Source organism: Vollenhovia emeryi, unplaced genomic scaffold (assembly GCF_000949405.1).
Source record: "Vollenhovia emeryi isolate VEMERY1.0 unplaced genomic scaffold, V.emery_V1.0 DF939228.1, whole genome shotgun sequence".
NCBI classification, from domain to species: domain Eukaryota; kingdom Metazoa; phylum Arthropoda; class Insecta; order Hymenoptera; family Formicidae; genus Vollenhovia; species Vollenhovia emeryi.
Genome location: NW_011967138.1, coordinates 209,268 through 230,255, shown reverse-complemented (window position 1 = coordinate 230,255; position 20,988 = coordinate 209,268). Strand labels below are relative to the sequence as shown.

General features: G+C 46.4%; 3 protein-coding genes across 6 annotated transcripts in view; all 3 read right to left on the bottom strand.

The window, feature by feature from the left end:
- Positions 1 to 6,769: 6,769 nt before the first annotated feature.
- On the bottom strand, positions 6,770 to 11,110 carry LOC105560495 (rho GDP-dissociation inhibitor 1). 2 transcript variants are annotated; one of them, XM_012009660.1, is made up of 5 exons: positions 10,938 to 11,110; positions 9,543 to 9,728; positions 8,851 to 9,075; positions 8,736 to 8,744; positions 6,770 to 8,663 (listed from the first exon to the last, which is right to left on the bottom strand). In XM_012009660.1, the coding sequence occupies exons 2-5, from the start codon at positions 9,724 to 9,726 to the stop codon at positions 8,464 to 8,466; spliced, it is 618 nt and encodes a 205-aa protein (XP_011865050.1). In that variant the 5' UTR covers positions 9,727 to 9,728; positions 10,938 to 11,110; the 3' UTR covers positions 6,770 to 8,463. The 2 variants fall into 2 exon arrangements, with proteins under 2 accessions (XP_011865050.1, XP_011865051.1); XM_012009661.1 differs by lacking the exon at positions 8,736 to 8,744 and having other exon boundaries at positions 10,938 to 11,108.
- A 982-nt stretch (positions 11,111 to 12,092) lies between these two features.
- LOC105560493 (dynein assembly factor 5, axonemal) lies at positions 12,093 to 15,852 on the bottom strand. The gene is made up of 6 exons (XM_012009656.1): positions 14,923 to 15,852; positions 14,558 to 14,797; positions 14,288 to 14,483; positions 13,588 to 13,894; positions 12,482 to 13,466; positions 12,093 to 12,349 (listed from the first exon to the last, which is right to left on the bottom strand). The coding sequence occupies exons 1-6, from the start codon at positions 15,623 to 15,625 to the stop codon at positions 12,213 to 12,215; spliced, it is 2,568 nt and encodes an 855-aa protein (XP_011865046.1). The 5' UTR covers positions 15,626 to 15,852; the 3' UTR covers positions 12,093 to 12,212.
- Positions 15,853 to 15,906: 54 nt separating this feature from the next.
- Positions 15,907 to 20,988, bottom strand: part of LOC105560494 (phosphoribosyl pyrophosphate synthase-associated protein 2) — a 6,826-nt gene continuing 1,744 nt past the window's right edge. Inside the window, exons 1-6 of one of the 3 annotated variants that reach the window (XM_012009659.1) lie at positions 19,178 to 19,346; positions 18,613 to 18,753; positions 17,355 to 17,763; positions 16,823 to 17,101; positions 16,599 to 16,745; positions 15,907 to 16,518 (exon numbers count right to left, since the gene is read on the bottom strand). In XM_012009659.1, the coding sequence (XP_011865049.1) occupies positions 16,360 to 16,518; positions 16,599 to 16,745; positions 16,823 to 17,101; positions 17,355 to 17,763; positions 18,613 to 18,689 (1,071 nt within the window). In that variant the 5' untranslated portion in view covers positions 18,690 to 18,753; positions 19,178 to 19,346 and the 3' untranslated portion in view covers positions 15,907 to 16,359. Of the gene's footprint in view, positions 16,519 to 16,598; positions 16,746 to 16,822; positions 17,102 to 17,354; positions 17,764 to 18,612; positions 18,754 to 19,040; positions 19,347 to 20,988 lie in introns of those variants that run through there. The other 2 variants (XM_012009657.1, XM_012009658.1) reach the window with 2 other exon arrangements.

Here is a 20,988-nt window from a genome sequence, read left to right as displayed (position 1 = left end):
GCCGCGTACAGAATAGAGCGCGATTCTGTAACTCGTTATGTGCTTTGCGCAGATATAATACGCCGTAGAGAAGCTGATATATATTATAGTTCGGTCATTGGATATAAGATATAACGGCGCGGAATTTTATTTCCAGTGTTTGCTCCAGCGGAAAAATGAGGTTTCGGAGTTGGTTCCGCGTTGCGGAATTGCGTCCAATTGATGGACGGAGATTCGATCTGACCCGATAATACTCGGCTCCCCTTAATGGGCGCGTCCCAATTAAACGGACGAAACAATGATATCGCGCATCACTCACGCGATAACGATGGAGAGAGATCCAAGGATCTCTCTCTCTCTCTCTTTCTCTCTCTCTCTCCTCATCCTCCGTTTCTCGATAATTTACGACGCATGGAAAACACGCGAGACAACACGTTGTTCGCTCGACGCTTCTCTATCCTTTATTTGCTGTATTCCGAACTCATTAATTAATCTCGATGCCGCCGCAATTAAAATCCGGAAAACATTTTGCGCGCAAACATCTAACATTATGACGACGCACCGGGATACGATTTTGCTTGCGCTGCTGAGCCATTTTTGTGCGTGAGTTGTTGGACATTTGCGCGCGAAATTGTACGTTAATACACGAGCCAACCACTTGCGTACAAAAGCACGGACTGAACATATCTTACGAGCAAAACTCAGGCAAATCTCGTACAAGTTAGCATGCGCATAACGCCCGGTTTCACCAAACGTCGTTTAACTTTAATCTTACAATTTTATTTCCAGTGTTTGCTCCAGCGGAAAAATGAGGTTTCGGAGTTGGTTCCGCGTTGCGGAATTGCGTCCAATTGATGGACGGAGATTCGATCTGACCCGATAATACTCGGCTCCCCTTAATGGGCGCGTACCAATTAAACGGACGAAACAATGATACAAGTTAGTTGATAGTTTAATAGCGAATTGCTTGCACTAGCGCGCACTGAGTGCACACCAAGGCTCGTTTACGGTCAATTCTTTTATCAAAGGCTCGCCTTAGATAGCTCTTGAAATATTTCTTAGTCAGTAAAATGATCTGTAAAGCATCCGTGCGGATCATCTTTTTAGTTAATACTTTGTCAACGCATGTATTTAGGATTAACGAAGTTAAATATAAGAATTGACTGTAAACAAGCCTTAGTGTGCACTCAGTGCGCGCTGGTGCGACCAACCGAATTCGCTATAATTCACGTAGGTCTCTTTCCGAAGTAACAGAAAGAGGCAAAGAATGAATTAAGCCAAGCTTAAAGTTAAGCGGCGCTGGTGAAACCAGGCCTGAGACAAGCAAAATTTGCGCGCGAGAATTGTTATCGGGGAAGCTCATTGACTTTGACAGAAACCACGTTGCCTCGCGTCTTCGGAAACGTTTCCGGACACGCGGCTCTTTCGGCTCTCGCGTGAATGGTCATCGCTTTATTAAATCCCGTCGAATCCCGCCGTCGAGCCGCAGCGAGTGTCCCGTTACGAGCTTTCGAGCCGTTCGGGCCGAGTGGCCAATTAAAAAGGCCTATTCCCTAATTAGTCGGACAGCCGCGACTTAATTTGATTTGGCTCGGGGAGCCGGGGGCTTTTTCGAGCGTGTCTAACAAGAGCGTTTCCTCCGCCCGCGATCGCTCGCTTTCCGGAAACGCGCCGTCGTTTTCAGCGAAAGCGTCTCCCCCCCCTCCCCCTTTCCGCCATCCCGCTCGTTTTATTGCGCCGCGAATCGTGTTCGACAACGCGTTAAGTTTCGTCGTTCGCCATTTCATGGCCGTCAACGGCCTTCACGGCTCTCGAACGTGTCCAAATTATTCAGAATTATGAAAGCTATTATGAAATATCTCGCAAACTATCATTCTTGTTACGCTGCGAGAATGTCCGATTGCAATTTGTTCGCGACTATACGATTGAGTTGACTGTTTCAACCATCGGATAACTTTTATCCTTTAGGAATTGTTCCACTTAGGCCCGGTTTTTTAATTTTCTGGCTAACAGTTGACCAGAAAACGAAAAACTGCGCCTTAGAAAGACACAAAGGATGCTAATCAAAGGGTACAGCAGCTACCCGACGGTTGGAACAATGAACCATAAAGCGTCGTCTACAATAACCGGCGTAAGCGTAGAGTAAGAAGAGTAGGAGTACGTTTTTGGCGTAAGCCGTTTACGCCGACTCAATCTACAATACGGTGAAGTAGGTGTTGTAGGCATGCGTGAAAAGGCGTAAGAGTAAGAGTAGGCGTAAGAAATAAAAATAATTCATTTCGCTTACGCCCTTACTCCAGCTCTATTAAACCGGAAGTAGCTCTCTACGCCTGCTCTTACTTCTTACTCCACGCTTACGCCGGTTATTGTAGACGACGCTTTAGACTTTTGTACGCGGCCTGAAAGTAGTAAATTCCTAAAAATGTGCAACTATCGGAAGGCAACACCTCAACTTATGCTCATTTCCTACCAGTGTAGATTAACTTCGATCACGGTTTAATTTACTTTTCATCTTCTTCCAATGAGTTAAACCGAGATTAAAGCTTCCACATTGGTAGAAACGGACGTTAAAGTTTTCGCTCGCTGTGGATCTTGCTCGACGGCTCGAATCCGCGACCGAGATCAAGGGAGGATTTTCGAGAGAAGGCGAGAGCGCGAGAGAACAGAACAGAGTAGAATCTGTATTTATTAAACGCTCTGGGAGCGTTCGGGCGATTCTATTCTCTCTCGCTCTCTCCTTCTCGAGAAGAGGGAGAGAGATCGGCTCGATAACTGAATTCCTCCGAGATCGTCGATCTGTTTACGATCCATGGAACAACTCCGTAATAATAACCGCGCGTATCCGTCGTGGGGTGCGCGCGATTCTCGAAAGCGGCGTCGCCGAAACTCGAGCGTCTCGTCGACGATCCCGGGCGACGCTCGCGCGGCTACTCGGAAGTCTTATCGTGCGATTCGATCGACGGGCGTCGTCGGGGAAATCGCGCCCGCAATTTAAGCGAAAGGCGGACAATACCGTCGGTTCAGCATCGCGAGAGTCTCGCAATGCGCGCCCGCGAATTCCCGCTGAGCGGCCATAATACAACGTATTGTACGCGCGCGTGCACAGTTTCGCAAACTGAAATTGAACGGCGGGGGCGGCGGGACGCGCGCTGCTCGCTTTGCGCCTCGAGCGGCGACAAAGAGCGTCCTATGCTCGGCGCGGCTCGAGGGCCTCTCCTTGGAATTTGCTTATCTCGACGGGGCCGACGCCGCGACGTTTTGTGCGCGACGTTTGGCGAATACGGAACGAATCTCGCGCCTCGCCGCGCGTATTGTTCAAGCGATCGCGACGACGAGCCAACGAGGCCGAAATCTAACGACGTTAGCTTTCGGGGAAAATTAGCCCTCGTCGTTAGCGGCCCTCCCGCCGATCTCCGCCGCGCGATAAATCTTTATCCCACGACACCGCGTGTCGTCCCTCTTGTGCCGAAACCATGAGCGTGCAAATTGTCGCACCAGAACCGCGAACGCGTTCTTGTGATTAAAGGAAGGATAGGAGGGACAATGAGAAAGTATCTTATGGTTAAATTTAATTCGACTTCAACGTAGGGTTGCGTTTCAAGACTAAAAATTTCATTCGACGCGCTGCAGTTGGCTAGGTTGAAAAAATATACAGGGTGTATTCTAATTCGCGTCCACGATTTATACGGTGATATTTCTCATGAAACACCGAGTCGAAAAGTCTTACTTTTTGAGTTAAATTTAAATCTGAGGTAAAAACTGTGACGTATCTGCGATAGAATTTCAAAGGCTTCGAATTATCCGTTTGTTTCTACGTTCAATTGGGGAACTTCCGAAATTTGTCGAATTGCACATTCATGGTACGAGGGGGACGACGCGCCACGACAGTGTACGCCGAGGGTCTCCGATCGAATGTGCGCGCGGGGCGCCACACCCTGCGCGAGTCCTTCGATTTTCCCGCTGCGCCCGAAATCCCGGAAAGGGATTGCGATGTCTTCCCTTTCCTTTCTGTCCCGGGAGGGATTCGCACTCCTATCTCGCGTTCAAGATCGAGCACAGTCTTCGGCCTTGATGAGGTTCCGTCCAGCCAGTGGAACCCGTGCAGCATCTGGGAACGATTTTAAAAGTGAGATCGGCTTAAAATCCCGCGCCCTTAATCAATCCGGGCAAGAATAAAACAGTATAATTATTGTTAGAAAAAAAGAGCCGGCGGGAGGGAAAGAGAAAAATTTTGATTTCGATTCGTATACCAATACAGCACAGAAAGTTGAAATAATGTTGCTGAAACGTTGCAATGTTGAATGTTGCAGTATAAATATTTTTTCTACGTTGAACCTAGGTTAATGCTTGTACATTGATTCTTTATATTGCTGCAACGTTAAAAGAATCTTGAACAAATCATTATTTTTGGCACTCAAATAGATACTTAAAAAAACGTATAATTATGAAATGTACACATGTATAATATTTTTGCAACGATCAGAAATTTTCCGAGCTAAGATTGGATTGTAGTGAAACAATTCAATTTCAGCACTTCAAACAGTTGTAAAAAACATTCTGCTAAACGCGGCCAATGTTAACTCAATATAATCTAACAATGCTTCCTGAATGTTGAATTGTAACGTTTACAAGACATTACACGTTTTTGCAATATCTTTTCAACGTTGAATCTACGTTTCGTAACATTGATGCAATATTGCAATGTTGTAATGGAACGTTTCTGAGATGTTGATTCAACGTTTGTGTGCTGTATGGGATAAACTAATCGTTACCCAGCAAACGCCAAAGTAACAGTTACATAACATCAATATAAATGTAATATAACACTCTGGGTATGGTGTTTGCTGGGTAGCCAAGTTGGATTTCCGCGGAAAATTATGACAATGCTAGTTTCAGGCCACCAGATTTCTTCTCGCCAAAGAACGTGAGATTATTTTAATATCATTGTTACCGGCGTTGCATTACTGAAACAACGTTCGTCGAACTGTCTCCTCAAGTCGCGATATTACACATCATTATTCTATTTATTAAAATCGCGCCTCCTAGGTGAATACACAAGGAGATACGGGAGAAATTGCGAGAGATATAAAAGAAAAGATCGGAGATTGTTTCAACAAGTACAAAAAGTTTGCGAAGTGCAGTAATCAAAGCCAAGAGCGCGCGTATCGACGAATGTTACTTAAATGAGGATTATCAGTCCCTCAATTGAACACTGTATTACATCGCAGCCTAGACCGTAAGCTTATCATGTAAAATTGTTTCCGTCAATAAATATTACTTTTCCCGGATATGCAACCCTCTATTTTCTAAACTCCTCAAGTCGTTCGAGTAATTACGAGCGGTAATAATATCCGCCGTTGCAGGAAGGACCCGTATCCGGGTGGAAAGCGAGAGGATCATCGCGCCGCTCGGTACATATTTTGCATCCGCGGAACGGTATGCAAAAACGACGTACTCTCGTTACGGGAGAGAGAAACAAAGAGAGGAGGGCGCAGATTGATTTTTCACTTTCCGCCGCGGATCCTCAGCCGCGCGCGGTTGCGCGTCGCGCCGTTTCGTTTCGCGACGCAAACGCCGTGTGCACGCATCGCTGCGGGAACGCCGGCTGGGCTCGAGTTCGCTGACCGGCGGAGAGAATGCACGCGCGCGCGAACGAGCGAAAGAGAGAGAGAGACGGAGAGAGGGGAGAGAAGCGACGGAGAGTAGACCGTGACCGTGGCCGTGGCCGTGACCGTGGCCGAGTTGTCGCGATCGCAATAGACATCGCCGCCGGCAACGGCTACCCATGTCGCGAATATCCACATATGATTTTCAGACAGCGCGCCAGCGTCTCGGGAGGGGGAGGCGAGTCCGAGCGATCGAAATTTCCGTGGCTACCGTAATTTTTCCATTAATTCAATCGGCCGATTAGGTCAATTCCGCTTGCGATAAGTGCGACTGGTCAATACCAATGAAACACGGAAATCAAATCGGCTGATTAAATTAATCGGAAACAGTTAAACCGGCCCAAACATGTGCACAATATACTCGTATATGCCCGAACAATGCGCTTAAATACGAAGCGAGAGGCTCGGAATCGGAGGATTCCGCGCGGCTAGACTTTGGCGAGAACACGGAGACTGGGTACCTTACCATGGAAACGTGCGGAATTGTTCATTATTTTCCAGATTTCTATTGTGTTTTCTAGGGGAAACGGAATAATTCCGATCGGAATCCATTCCGAACATTTTTATGACAGGTGCCCCGGGTCTAGAGGCGATGTAACAAAAACAAAAAATTATTCAATCATGAAAGGATTAAAAAATATCAAGCTAAAGGAGAGCTTAATTCAGAGAGACAAAAGAATGGGCCGATTTTACAGGCGCGTGTCCTCGATTCTTCGGCAATTTCTCCACGCGCGTTAGTTTTACGCAGTTTTACGCGTTACTGCGAAATACAAGCGGCGTGGAACAAACGCCGGGTATAAATGTAATCCACGTAAAACGCGATGTCCGCACGACGTCGACAAACCCAATTTGTTCCAAGCATCGAAAGATATTTATAGGAGACCCGGGGACGTTGCGTCGAGTATCGATCGGCGTGACTGCTTCTAAAAATAAAACATCGTATTGTCGCACAAAGATCAATCTCTCGTTTCGAACAAATCCATATCGTGCAATTTTTCCAAAATTCTCTACGATTTGCGAGAGAAGAAAACATGCGCGAACGCCTTAATCTACATACACTTGAAGATAAAAAGCCGCGTGTAAAGCTACGAGCGTAACGTCGACTGAGAAACATACGCGAGGGGGAGTATTGACATAAGTTGTATATTTCGCTATACAGTCATTGCATTCGCCGCGTAGTACAATAACGGGTATATTGCGCCACATAATAACAAATGAATACACGTGGTATACAAAGCACGATGAAGTACACACAAATCCTAAGTTTAATTAAACCCAGACATCTCTAAGACGCGTACTCTCTTTCTCTCCTTTTTTCTTCGCTTACGAGGTACGAACGAATGCATAAAAAAAAAAGAAGAAAGCAGTGAAGAGAACCTTCTATCTGGCGATATACATAGACACTATCGCGAGGGCACAATCGGAACGCGACTACGTCACGCGTAAGTGGAAAAATATGACGACTTGAAATCTGAATGGATGAAAGGAAAAAGAAACGCGAGACGGCTCGATTTTATCTAGGCGTATATATCAATATACTTTGCGTCACTTTCTCCAATGAGGTAACTATTCTCGATCTACTTGTTTCTCTCGTGAAGCTCGTAACAAAGGTACAAAACGTCTATTCTAATATATTCTTCTTTTCACGTCGTCGCTCATTATTATACAAATGCATGGCAATGCCTAGCCTACACACGATCGACCGTTACGTGACTATCGAAAAACCGCCACGGACTCTAACACTGTATGGCCGTACGTTATGCACATTGTTTTTTGTCTTTACATGGATCAGCTGTCGATGTGACGTGCGCGTTTCTGGGGTGATTAGGGCTTTCTTCAACAATTCTAATTACTTTGCGATTAACACATTCGCTACGATATACTCTCCGCGAAGAAACATGGTTGTCGGAAACTTTCAACACGCAAGACGTAGGATTCGTATCATCCGATAATCTCCGTGATAACTGGAAGAGGTGCGTCGTGTGTTTCACGAGAAATCTAGTTAGAATCTATTTTGCTCTTGCGAGTAATTACCGTAATTAAAATATATATTACGATATACGTAGTTTGTGTAAAATCTACTTTCGCGAAGATTGCCCTTTCTTTTTACAGCTATTTCAATGTGGAAGTAATGAATAGAGGCGTTGCGACCTCTCTTACCAGTTTCCTTTTTTTTAAACAGTAAATAGAGCATATAATTTTATACACTGTAGAAAGTGTCAAATATGTGATAAACGTACAAAATATTGAGCAGAGTCTGATTGCTCTCCGAAAACCATGTTGTACAAATATCTAAATATTTTAGAGCACTTTTTACTTTTATTTTATATATATATAATATATATATATATAATGGATCAACGCCGCTGTAACGTTCACTGTAAATTTCACTCGCTACGCATCTAATATTCATTTGTCCGGGAATGCCGGTTTGTCACATCGCTTAAATCATTACTACTGGTGTCTGCTTGTACTAGTGATTAAAACGTGGTGTGTTGCATATATGCGTATGTGTGTACTTCGTAATTCTCGATATACTATTTCTATTAATCGAATATCTAATCAATTACGAAGAAAAACTTAATAAATACCGATTATATCCTCATTCTCCTTCATTACGTAAAATACGTATAAGTAATTAATTCTTATGGCAACGTGTGTTCGACCACAACGAAAGGATATTAAAAGTCATCCGTCCAACTCTTTGCGTTTTGGCATTTTACGTCCTTAATCATTACTCGCAAAGTATAGTAAGGCTAGGAATTGTAAATTATCGTCTTTACGACTTCTGTGTTTCAATGTGGAGCGGAGGGCGACCTTAGTCTTTCCAGTCCTTCTTGATTTCGAACGACCATTCCCACTTGAGGTGCTCGTGCTTGTCGTCGTCCGTGAAGAGTGAGCTCACGCTGTAGGAGCCTCGCGCGACCACGCCTGCTGGCGCGTCCTCAGCTGGAGTGGTGTACGACTGCAGCTCCGTTTTAGGTGGATACGAGCCTACCATATGCGTCATTTTGTCAACTGCAACGAAAGATCATAGATATTAAGTTCCGTCGTGCGCAACACGGTCAAATTATTGGATATTCCATTTACCAGTAACTCCTAATTTGCATTAGAAGCGTTAACATACAAGAAATCGAATTTATTACAACGGACTAGGAGTGGCATTGCGTTAGATACGGGAACAGCGAGATGTAAAGCATCGTACCAGGTACGCCGAGACGATAAGTCTTTTGAACGTATTTTAATCCATGCACGATCTCGCGTTGCACAATAAAGTCGATCCTGATTCTGTAGCTCACGCCTTCCTTGATGATAAACGTCTGTTTCTTCAGCTGCGTTAAATCGCCGGTCAAGTCCAGCTCCATGTCCGGCCGATCGGCGACGCATAGCGCTAATTTCTTCACTATTACCTTTCTAGGATCGCCGGAATCTACAAGAATCGTGTAATTAGTTAGAAAGTTGTCGTGTCACTCTTACTGGCAAAGAGAGTAAAGTAGCCTTTCTTTATATCTCAAGTGAAATGGTCGCACGATTATTTTTCACGTGTGACAAGTAAGAATGTTACTTTAAGCGACCCAAAATACGCGGACTTTCTGACCGATCTAATTAGTCAAATCAATCCACATAAAAGAGAAAACCAGACTTTCTTTAGTGTGTCACGAAAAATAAATCTTTGCGTGCGCAAAGATTTATACAGAATTCTTCAACGGACATTCACAATTTGCGCAAAAAATCTGCGACAACTGCGGAATCCGATCGCCGCGAGACTCGAAGAATTGCACGCGATGCACGACGACGAAAGGGTCAGGGTAGGCAAACTCGTAAACGACTTTTACATACAAACACCGGTTGCGCAGATACGGAGAGCGTACGGGCTTACAAGAAGCAATCACCCACCTACTACGATACCGCCGGACTTCGCTTCCCCGAGAAGTGTCTCCTTATACTTGCGCAGACTCTCGTCCTCCTTGTCCGTTTCCAGAATCTGCTCGATGGACCTCTCCGGCGGCGGCTTATAACTGGACTCCACGTCCGGGTCCTCCTCCAACGCATCTACATGATCACCCGTAGGGTCAGACATCGCTACGTTCAAACCAGGAAAGATATATATATAAAAAGACTTGCGAGAAAGAGAGAGAGAGAGAGACAGACAGAGCGGGGGAGAGGAAGAAAGGGTGAAAGGACGCGTGTTGTCGCGCGATATAGTCTGCTAGCGGAAACTACGGGGAATTTCGGCGGCGGCGGCGCGTTGCAACGGATCACGACGGATAGCGGGGCGGAAAAGCGCGCGCGTACCACGTATATCGGCGGAATATTTTTAGAAAGTTCCGAGGGAGCGGGAGAGAGAGAGAGAGAGAAAGAGATATAAGAAATCGATCGGGCGGCCACGTAATGACAGAAACCAGCGGGAGATCCTTCAATCTGCCGCCCGCACCTTCTGCACTTTCTGCACCTCCCGGAGACACCGGGTCTGCTTTTCTTTTTTACAGCTGAACTGGCTGTACTAGTTCAGGGTTTACCTCTCTTCTTCTAACGCGGAGGGAAAAGGATAGACTCCGAACTGGCGCGGCCAGTTCGGCTATAAAGAACAGACCCGCCGTCCCTACTTCTCGCCGTGTGAAACACGAGATTCGCCCTTCGTGGTTGCGCCAACGTTAAATCTGCCGCACTTGAAACGAAATGGGCATCGCGTGTCCGAGAGAGTGAAAAGGAAGAGTAAAAAAAACATAAGTTTGAGCTCGAAGAACAAAGGGCATTTGTACTAAAGTGCGGAAGGTGCAGATAAGGAAAGCGCATTCGCGCAGGGAAGCGGAGCAAAATGATTAGCCAAAGTTCCTTTCAGCTGCGCTCTCTCTCTCTCTCTCTCTCATCTTCCTCCTCGTGCTTCTTGCCCGATTCAAAACGAAAACTAATTGAATCGGAAGAGGCGAAGGAGAACGTGCAACACGCATTTTCGGCCTCGGACGCCCTTCCGCGGCAAGCAAGACACATCGTCGCGCAGCTACGGGAAACCGAGCCTCCGAAACCGGATTTATGGTCTCCGCGATTATACACGTCGGTATTTGACAGAGATTCCTGTACGGCGACCGCTCGAGCCTCGAGAACGCGACACGGCGCGGGCGACAGCCAACAGCTACGGCCCCGAGGGGACGGCAAGCCCACCGGGGCCGAAGAGGAGCGCGCTCTCCCGCAAGGAAACTCCGCTCGGAACGGAGGAGGACGCCGCGAGCGACGGCGGACCGTCTCGCCCGGGCACGCCCTAGGTGCCCGATATCCATACTCAGTACTTGCCATCCGTTCCCTCGTCTCCGTCTCGAATGACTTGACAGGCGGCACTCACGGCAGTCGCGACCGGCCCTCACGTACGCGGGAATCCGCACCAATCCGCGCCGGATTATCAGCCGATTGTTAATTCCCCCCCGCTCGTCTGCGCCCCGCCGCCGCGCGCCCCACGGAGCGGGAGGCAACATGGCGGCGGCGCGCGCGGAAGGGCGGGTACTTCCTGCGGCCGCGTCGAGCGCGAGTGGCGAAAGCCTCTCGCGGCTCTCGCGACTCCGCGTCTCCGCGTGTCCTCCAGCTGTCTACAGACCGTCGGGCATTCGCGGCTCGAAGTATCTTTCACGCGGAGACGCGTTCGCCGTGCAACGAAGCCATCTTTTTATCGAGAATCCCCGCGGTATCGATTCTCGGTGCGCTCGCCTCGCTGTAGATGTGGCGCCAAATTTTTAACTTGACCCCCTTTCCAAAGTTCACTTTCCTAGACTTACTTCAGCCGCGATAAAACGAAGACTGACGTAATAACTATTCTGTTTTTGGAATTATAGAATTTTCGACGAAAGAAGAGTTTGTTGATTGAAAATTGAGACGGGAAACTTATAGTCAACCCAACTGGCTAGTTACTTAATCAGTTTATTACACAACGTTCGAGCCCAGTGCTCACACGTATACATATATTTTCTAACTCGACTCTGTCTTATTCGACGACGATGACTGACTTAGTTCACTCGAAAAGGACCCAAGAGAATAGGGTCGAAACGTTGTGTAATAAACTAATTAAATATAGCCAGTTGAGTTGACTTTAAGTTTCCCGTCTCAATTATAGAATTTTGTACGAATTTTATGTGAATAAAAGCTCAGTTTCAATAGCACAACTCGTGTAAATTGAAAATAATCTCACCACAAAAAAAATCTACAGAAAGGGAAAGCTTAATTCGCGCGCGACTTACTGTACCAGAATGGAACTAATATCTCACGTTTAATATCGTTATATTTAAAGGGTTCGATGCTCTTAACTGAACACGTATAATGGAAAAATTCGTACCTAGAATCACCTAACTTAAATCTGTTAAAGCCTTGAGCCCACGATCCAAGAGCCGTGTCCAAGTTTTAGTTTAAATAAATGTGTAGTCAATCAACTTGTAACTTTTCCATAAAAGATGTAGGTTGATTGGCTACACATTTCTTGGAACTAGAACTTGGACACTTTCTTGGGTCGTGGACACAAGGCTTAAGACACACAATTCTATTCTATCGGATTGCAGAAGCGTCTCTGCTTGGGAAACGAATTCAATCTCGTCTGAACATATCCCGGCAATATTCCAAGAGCGCGTCCACTCCCGCTTTGTTCCTGAAATTCGACCGGCAGCCGTGCAGCTTTTGGTGCAGTAGCTCGGGATAGATCCTCGCGACACGCTTTAACGCATCTAGAAACAAAAAGCATTAAAACACTTGTACTAAAGCGCATCGAGAGTTGCTGTACATAGAATTCCAAACTATGGCTCGAATCATCGCCGAAAAGAGGAAGTGACGGAAAGAACGAGGCCGTTGACCGTTACCCAACATTATCTCTTGGAAGCGAGACTCCGGGTCGTCCAGATGAATAATCATCGTCGTGTACAGGGCATCGACGTGGCTCTTGCTGACGACAGTGTCGTAGTCTTCGGACACCGCGCTCCACACGTCCACGAGCGCTTCCACCGCGGCGTAGCGAACGTCGTCGCACCCGTCGTCGAGTCTTTTCAGTATCACCGGATACGTGCGATGGACATGCTGGTCGTTGAGACAGGACAGCCTCCGCCCGATCGTCATCAGTAGACAAATGGCGCGCATGGAGTACAGTCGAGTCTTCTTCGCCTTGTCGTCCACCAGACTGACCAGGACGGGCACGATCTTGTCGAAGATGGACGGGAACTGCTCCGCCGTGATAGGCGCCCCAGCTGTCTCGTTCTCCTCGCTCGCGGACGACTCCGCTCTCTTGGTCTCATCCCACTCGTCGGGATTAATTATCTTGTTCTGCAGAACAGCGCAGAGACAGCAAACGGCGGCCGTGCGAATGGCTTCGGCCGCCCTGCCGGCGGCCCAGATCAACCCAGGCACGATCAGTTCCCCGACAATCGTGTTCACGAATCTACGCGGGTCCTCGATGTGGCGATGTAAACTCTGATTGTTCAGAAAGTACTCCGAGAGCAGAATAAAGTGTCGCAGCTTCAGCTCGGGGTCGGCGTCCTTGCTCATGGTTTTCTCGAGGACAGGCAACACGAGGTCCATGTTACGCGACATGGCGACTCCGGCGCGGCTCAAACAAGCGCCAAAAATGTGCGACTCCGCGCTGTAAACCGTCCACGAGGCGCAGTCGTCGCGAATCGACGTTATCAGCGGTCTCACGTGGCTGCGGAAGAGATCCTCGATGTCCTTTAGCGAGTTTACGTCGACGAGTACGTCCAAGAGTCTGTCCGCTTCCTCGCGAACGGAGAACTCCGCGCTCATCGCGCACACGGTGAATATCACGTCGAACAAAGCTTGCGTAACCACCGTGCAATCCTGCGCATCACAATACGCTGTTAGATCTAAGAATGAAGCCAAAGGAGAACGACGTCTCGATTAGAGTAACCGAATGAACGTAACGGACGTGCGTATAATGAAAAAGGAATCGTGTTCGGACCTCTTTGCAAACTACGAGAAGGGAATTGCAGCAGGACAGTATCTGGCGCTGATAGTTGCTCTTTTTACTCTGACAGATATCCGGCTGCTGCAAGAAGTTGGCGATTTTGTCGAGCTGTTCCGACAGAGCCCCTCGTTCGCTACCGCTAATGATAGCCGCGAAGACACGCAGGTGGCCGGCTGTCGGGAATTCGTCCAGAGTGGGAAGCACCAGGCAGCAGAAAATCTTGGGTTGCACGAAGTAGCCGAGATATCGCGCCGCAGTTTCCACGCAACCGATGACCCTCTTATCCTCGTCATTGCATGCGCTGTAATTAAACGTTTTCATAAGCGACACATTTTTGTAACGAGAATCTTGATAAGAGCACAATGATCTTGACAAAAAAATAATCTGCCTCTGAATTCTATCTAATTTCAGGGAGCAATGAAAAGTACACGGAATTTTCTTCTTAAAATTTATCCTGAAAATCGTATAATTATGGGACAACACGGCACCTCGAAGAATTTTGTAAAGTTTTTAAAAATTTGAACATACATTTTGCTAGTAATTGTACTTAGTACACTAGTAATGTTACTAGTAAAATGTATGGTAAAATTTCAAAAAACTCTCATAAAGTTCTTCAAAATGTCATGTTGTCCTACAATCACGTGCTTTTCAGGATACATTTTAAGAGAAAATTCTCTTCGCGTAATTGTCTTACCGATACATAGGCGGCAAGAGCTTTTCGATGTGTTGCGTAACATCCTCCTCGACATTTAATATCAGCACACAGAGTAATTGCGCGGAGCGCACACGTATATCCGGCAACCAATCTCCGAGTTCGACGCTGATACCGTTGATAAGCTTGCATAAATTCTGCTGCGCGATCACGCGACATCCTAAATTCGGCCTAGAAACTAAAAATGATGATTTTACGTGGGTTGACTTTTGATGCGACACGCTAGACTGTAATTTGTTAAAAGTAACTCACCTTCCGGAGGATAATGCTCTGGGTCTTCCGTGAGAAAGTCCATCTTATCCTTCAGCTTCTCGTCGTTTTCGTTTTCCTGCAAATACAATTTTCCCGCAGCGTCCCACATATCTGCCGCTTTCGTACGAATCTCCGCGAGCTCGTCGTGCAATCCCGTCATGATCAGGGGAAGAAGTTTGCACCACCAGCCGTATCTGTCAGGCAGCTCCACCAACCAGCGGCCGGCGACCTTAATTACACCTTTAAAAAATTCAATACAATTGTATATTTTATCGGCTCGATGTAATTATATAAAATCATGTGAAAGAATTGAATAAAAATTTGTGAAACTGATAGCAAAATGTCTTCTAGTACATGAAACACACCTTCCCTGACAATTCCACTTTGATCGAAGAGCCTCTGCGCCAGAGGAGTTGCCACTTCTTCCATCGACTTGCTATTTCCATACTGAAGCACGTCGCCTATTGCCTCGACCGCGGCGAGCCGAACTCTGTAATGTTGGTGCGTAAAATTGCCCAGGATCGGCTTCACTAAATACTCCGATTGCGAATAGAAATGTCTCGACAGAGTCTTGGCGTAGTCCGATATGCATCTGCAACTCTCCTTCTTCACGTTCGGATAATTGTCCGTAACGGTGCGCGCCAATATCCCCGTCACATCCTGAATATACGGCGCCAACAAATCCTTATATCTCGAAATTATCAGTCGTAGAAGAGACACGCATTTCAGTCGCACTTCCTCCGACGGCTCGATCAGTTCCTGCATGCCCAATCGTCTGGACATTAGCGGTAAAACGTAGATTATGTGCTTGTCATCGGGCGGCAGAGACTCCAGAAATATTCTCAGTATCCCCACGGCTAGATCTCGGCACGTCTCCACGTTATCGTTCAGAATTCTAACTAGAAATCTGTGCACGCTTTCCCATATCTTAACCAGATCTTCCGGTCGCCTCGACATATCCTCCTGCGATATATTTTTCATTATATCCTCCAGCGCTTGTCTGCGACGATTCTTCTCGTCCGCTTGCAACGAAACGATAATTTTACTTAACTCGAGATCCATCGCCATGTTATCTGAAATGGATTTCTTTCTTAAAGAATCAAGATAATAAATATAAAAATACAAATCCGTTATATGAACTCTCGCGGAATACAAAGTAAAATATCGACCTAAACACTGTACGTGTCTCTATGACAACGCACTGGCATTCGGGTTGATAGATGATCTTGTTTTCTTACGTAATCTGTGGTCTCGTTTGACGAAACTGTCGCCACTTTAAACTCACATTTTCTGTAAATATCCGTTTCTTTTTACTTGGCAACTAGAATATTTACAGAAAAACCTTTATATCTTGAAATATATTTATTATGTCTTGATCTAAAATACATTTGTAATCAATACAATAAAATTAGCACTAGATCACTGGTAAGCACAGAATACACGTCTATAATGACACTTTACAGAGTTTCTAAAATTTTACAGTATCTATTATGCAACGACTACGATTTCGTATATGCTCGTAATTGGCTGTTTTACATTACTCTAATATGTACTATGCAGAGAAAAGGTGGCTACAAAGCAAATGTACATTAAGACGTTCGGCCGATTATTTTCACTGATGAACGCAAGGGACTAATTCACACGTTCACTGTTATTTCACAATTTGGGGAAATATAAAAATAGTGTAGAAAATTAAGAGACGGATATGTATTCTGGACATGGTCCCCGGCATTGAAATCTTGTTGACTTCCAATCGTCATTTATTGATGATCAAGCAGTTCATGTGCAACGTTGTCTAGTTCCTAATCTTCCAAAGTTACATTTTTAAACAGATACGACATCGACTCCTTATTGTGTATACGCCGAATTGCCTCCGCTAAAAGAATACTGATGTCGACAGTCTTGATTTTCGGGCATTGCATCTTCTGCACATCGTGAGGAACAGTATTGGTTACAACGACCTGCAAGAAATTTCGCAGAAACGTTTTTTTTCTTTTCTTCACGTCGGTCCAAAAACCAATGTTGCCCCGCGCTATGTTACCTCGTCAATCGGAGATTCCTCGATGAGCCTAGGCGCGTCCGAGCTGAGCAAACCGTGCGTAGCTAAGACATATATTTTATTAGCTCCTCTCTCCTTAAGTACCTCGGCAGCTGCTACGTACGACTGTACATCGTCTATCATGTCGTCCTGAAACATTTGTTTCTCCCGTCAAATCGTGGATCACAATCGTCGTGCCGAAGCGTACACGAATGCATTTCGCTCACCACCATAATAGCGATGCGTCCTCCGACATCTCCGACGACGCTTATTGGCGGCTTTTCCTTCGCTGGATGCAAAGGCATACCCACGCCAACGTCCATCGTACGCGCGGCCAACGCTAGCGCGGGTGGCGAATAGCGGCCGTCGTTCATGTCGGATTCAGCTTCTCTCTGCTCTCCGTGAATCACTGCGATTCCCAGGCGCAGCCTTTCGGCGTAGCTAGTCGCTTTCTTTGCACTACCTGGATTTCTTGCAACGATCACAGAATTATGATAGTCAGGAATCTGACAAAGAGAAGATACAATTTATATAAAAAAAAGTGATAAAACAAAACACACACATACATACACACGCGCACACACACACACACACGCGCACACACAAACACGTGGAGTTAAATATCGTAAAATAAAGGAAATTATCGGGAAAGAAAAACGTCATATTTATATTTGCGTTTCAAGATCTCGCGGCTTTGCTTAAAACGGACTGCTATCCACTAATAATTTACAATGGTAGAATAAGAATCTTGTTACATACGGATTCTTGAATGTACTGCAGAAGGAACGGGCTAGCCCTGAGATTGTCCACGGGCACGTCAAAGAACCCCTGGATTTCCTTCTGATGGAGGTCCATGGTGATGATGTGAGTTAGGCCGCTCGTGCACAGCATCTTCGCCAGGAGCTTGGACACGATGCAGCCGCGCTTGCGCATCTTGCACTGTTTGGAATAAGGTAGATACGGGATCACTCCGACGATGTTCTTGGCCGACGACGTCTTACACGCGTAGGCCATGATGAGTAGCTCCATTATGTTATTGTTTACGTCCTTCGTACCGGTTTGAATCAGATACAGGTCCTTGCCGCGTACGGAATCTCCTATCTCCACCATTGTCTCGCGATTCGACTTGTGATACACAGCGCAGCCGCCAGGCTTAACTCCCAGGCGACTTTCAACATAAAGAAAACATTCTAACACCCTTCGCTTTCTACGTTAAAGGGATTTAAGTGCATTAATCAGTCAACACTTTAGTCATAATAAGCAAGCCCATGTACTGCAGCCTATATTATCTGTAACTTTGCACGTACGTTAGAATAATATTAATATTTCACTTGAATAATGAAACAACGATTTGATATTTCAATTTTTAGCACTGTATGCATTATGCGTGCAGAGGAGAGTCCTCTATTGCGAGACAGCAGGTTTATCGACATCAAAATTTAATCACAAATCTTTCACAGCGATTGCACGATCGAACAATGAATTTTCCGCTAAACGGATTTCACTCCAAGGGCAATAAATTAACGACGAGGCCAACATATGGTGCCTGTTAATTTAGCAAAAATCCTGCCATATCATATTAGAAGCTTATCTCGTAATAGGGGACTTTCCTCTATTAAATATAAAGTAGCAATAATGCGACTATTATAATAATATAAATTTGCGTGTCTTGAATCAAGCCAATTTTCCAAACCGTTTGGAAATTATCGGATCTTATTCTCCCCGCGTTGCAACGTCTTGCGTCCGTTTCTGCCAACGCGGATTAACTTTAATCTCGGTTCAAATTACTGTTTACGCTTCTCTAATTTCTCAAAGAACTGAAAAAGCGACCCGAAGTGAGTTAAACCGTGATCGAAGGTGATCCGCATTGGTGGCAAACGGTGGTTTCTTTCTTGAATCGTACGCTCTCAGTAACGTCGGGCCCCACGATAAACACGAGTGATGGTGCAAAACAATCGCGATGACGCGTCGTAATATCGACTGTCGGCTCCCGCGCGTTTCACCGCTCGCCACTCACTTTGCAATCAGGTTGGCGAGCTCCGGGTGAGAATTGCCCGCGATGATGACTATGTCCGACGAGACTGGCTTCTCCATCGCTGCTGACGAGAGTCCAGCTGCTGCGTAACAACGCCGAGGCAGAGTCCCTCGGGAGATTCGCCTGGAAGGAAGCTCGCTTTACAAACTCGCGTCCGCCGCCGCCTCCCGCGATCCCCGCGCCCGCACCTCGAGCAGACGAAAACTGCGCGTCTCGCGGAAGGCGAAAGAGAGAGAGAGAGAGAGAGAGAGGGGGAGACTCGCGACGTGACAATGATTTTCAATTCTTTCGCCGACACGTGGACTCTCGCTGCGTATCTGCGGCGAAAGATCGGGATTAAGTAGTCCCGGGCGCGACGTGGAAACGAAGCGCGAAGGAGCGCGTTATGCGAGAAAAGAAGTGTAACGTACCTCGCGATAAACAAACAATCGATCAAACTTGGGTCTCCTCACGCGCTTCCGTGCGACGCGATTACGTCGCGGCCGTAAACTCGATTAACCCACACCCGCATCCGTCCGCTCCTCTCTACGTCTCGCGCGCGCCTCACCGTCGCCGTTCGATCGCCCGACAATCGCCGGCTGTTCGATCGCGACGGGTGATTCGGAAGGAAAACACTCGGCTCCCCCTCGATTGTTGCTGCCACTTCGCCGCCGACAGGTCGCCGTTGAAGCGCGTGCCCTCGTTCGGGTACACTCGGCGTCATCGATACCCTCGCGCGCGCGAGCGGTCGGAAGTTGGCCACTTCCGAGCTCAGGGACGTTCAGGGCTGTGCTCCACTCGATGCCGCCAATGATTCGAAACGTTCCACCTCGCCTGCCTCTCTTTGCTAAAAGGCCTCGAAGCATTTGTGGCGTCACGTGGAGCGCAGCCCACGCTCGTTTCTCGAACTTTTCAGCCCCACGACCCTCCCGCGTTTTAAAAAAAAAAGTAAAATTAAAATACCTTGCAACCCTCCCCTGTAAGAAGTCAACAAACAGCGGGGCTGTCTCGCTCGGTCAAAGAAAGATTCGTGCAAGAGAAATTTTATAAACCGACCCTTTGAGAAACGCTGATCTAGGATTCTTATTTATAGGCGCGACGCGCGATTAACTCGCGACTGTCGTTCGAAAGATCATCCAGCGATCAATGAATTCAACATTGCACGCTAGGTGATGCCTTCCCATAGGAATTTCGGCACAGCTGGAACGCGTACACGTTTCCCGTGTACGTACACCGGGAATCGCTGACGCCTTTCCGCATAAATTTGTGCGCATATCATCGCATTCATACATTTTGCATATCCATACGTGGAAAACGTGTGGCTCTACACAAGGACGTAAGGTTTGTTTTCCGTTCCTGCACTGGTGAACTAAGTGCAGTGAGCTAGACTGAAAAAAATATAAACCCGTACGTCTGCCGTGTTGAGAACATGTGTAAATTTTAGAACGAGATAGCTGACGGTTGAGTGTCGGTCGCCTCGTCTTTGTCTAGTAAAGTAAAGGGGCAGCAGAAGAGCAAGGAGAACGATAGAGGGCGACAGAGAGAGGGCTACCACTCAAGACTCAAAGTATGTTGCCTCTTTCTAAAGTTTGTACATTCCTTCAGCCAAATGCGCGGTCTATATATTGTATGTACGTTTATGGTTCCACATGCGTCCAAATTCAAGGCTTGTTTTTCTGTTGCTACGTTGGTGAACTCATAGACATAATATATCTAGACCGAGCATTGAACAATGGGGGGTATTTTGTGTTATTTCGTTCTCTCTCGTTCGCATGTGAACAAGAGAGAACGAAATAGCGCAAAACAGAGCTTATCCTTTTCTACGCGAACCTCTACACTCCACTGCTCAAATAAAGGCAAACGCTCGGTCTAAACGTATTACGTCTATGGGTGAACCAGTGCAATAAATTAGAGTAATAGGTTTGTTTACTGTTCCTGCACTGGCGAACTAGCGCGGTAAGCTAGAATGAGAAAAAGTGTGCTTGTCTTGCTCTAATTTACTGCACTAGTTCACCAGTGCAGGAACAGAAAACAAACCCAAAGTCTCCACTTTGTGCGTGTTCGTGCTACGCCTATTTTTCAGCATTGAGCTGTGAATTTCAAAAATTACATTAACATAAATTATCTGCATGATGTTTACATCCATTTTGTTCACGTAGTCGATGCAAATTTTACAAATTTGACGTCGCATAGCACAGACATGCGTCAGTGGAAATTTTATCGGCAGAGTTAGAAAACGCGCAATGAAATAGTTCCGAAGGTAAAAATGGGCGTAAAGCCCGTATCAGACTACGGATTGGGATTGGGATTAGATTGAAATTTGACCAATCAGAGTAAAAGTTACGAACTTGAGATTAGTAAACTTTACTGTGATTGGTT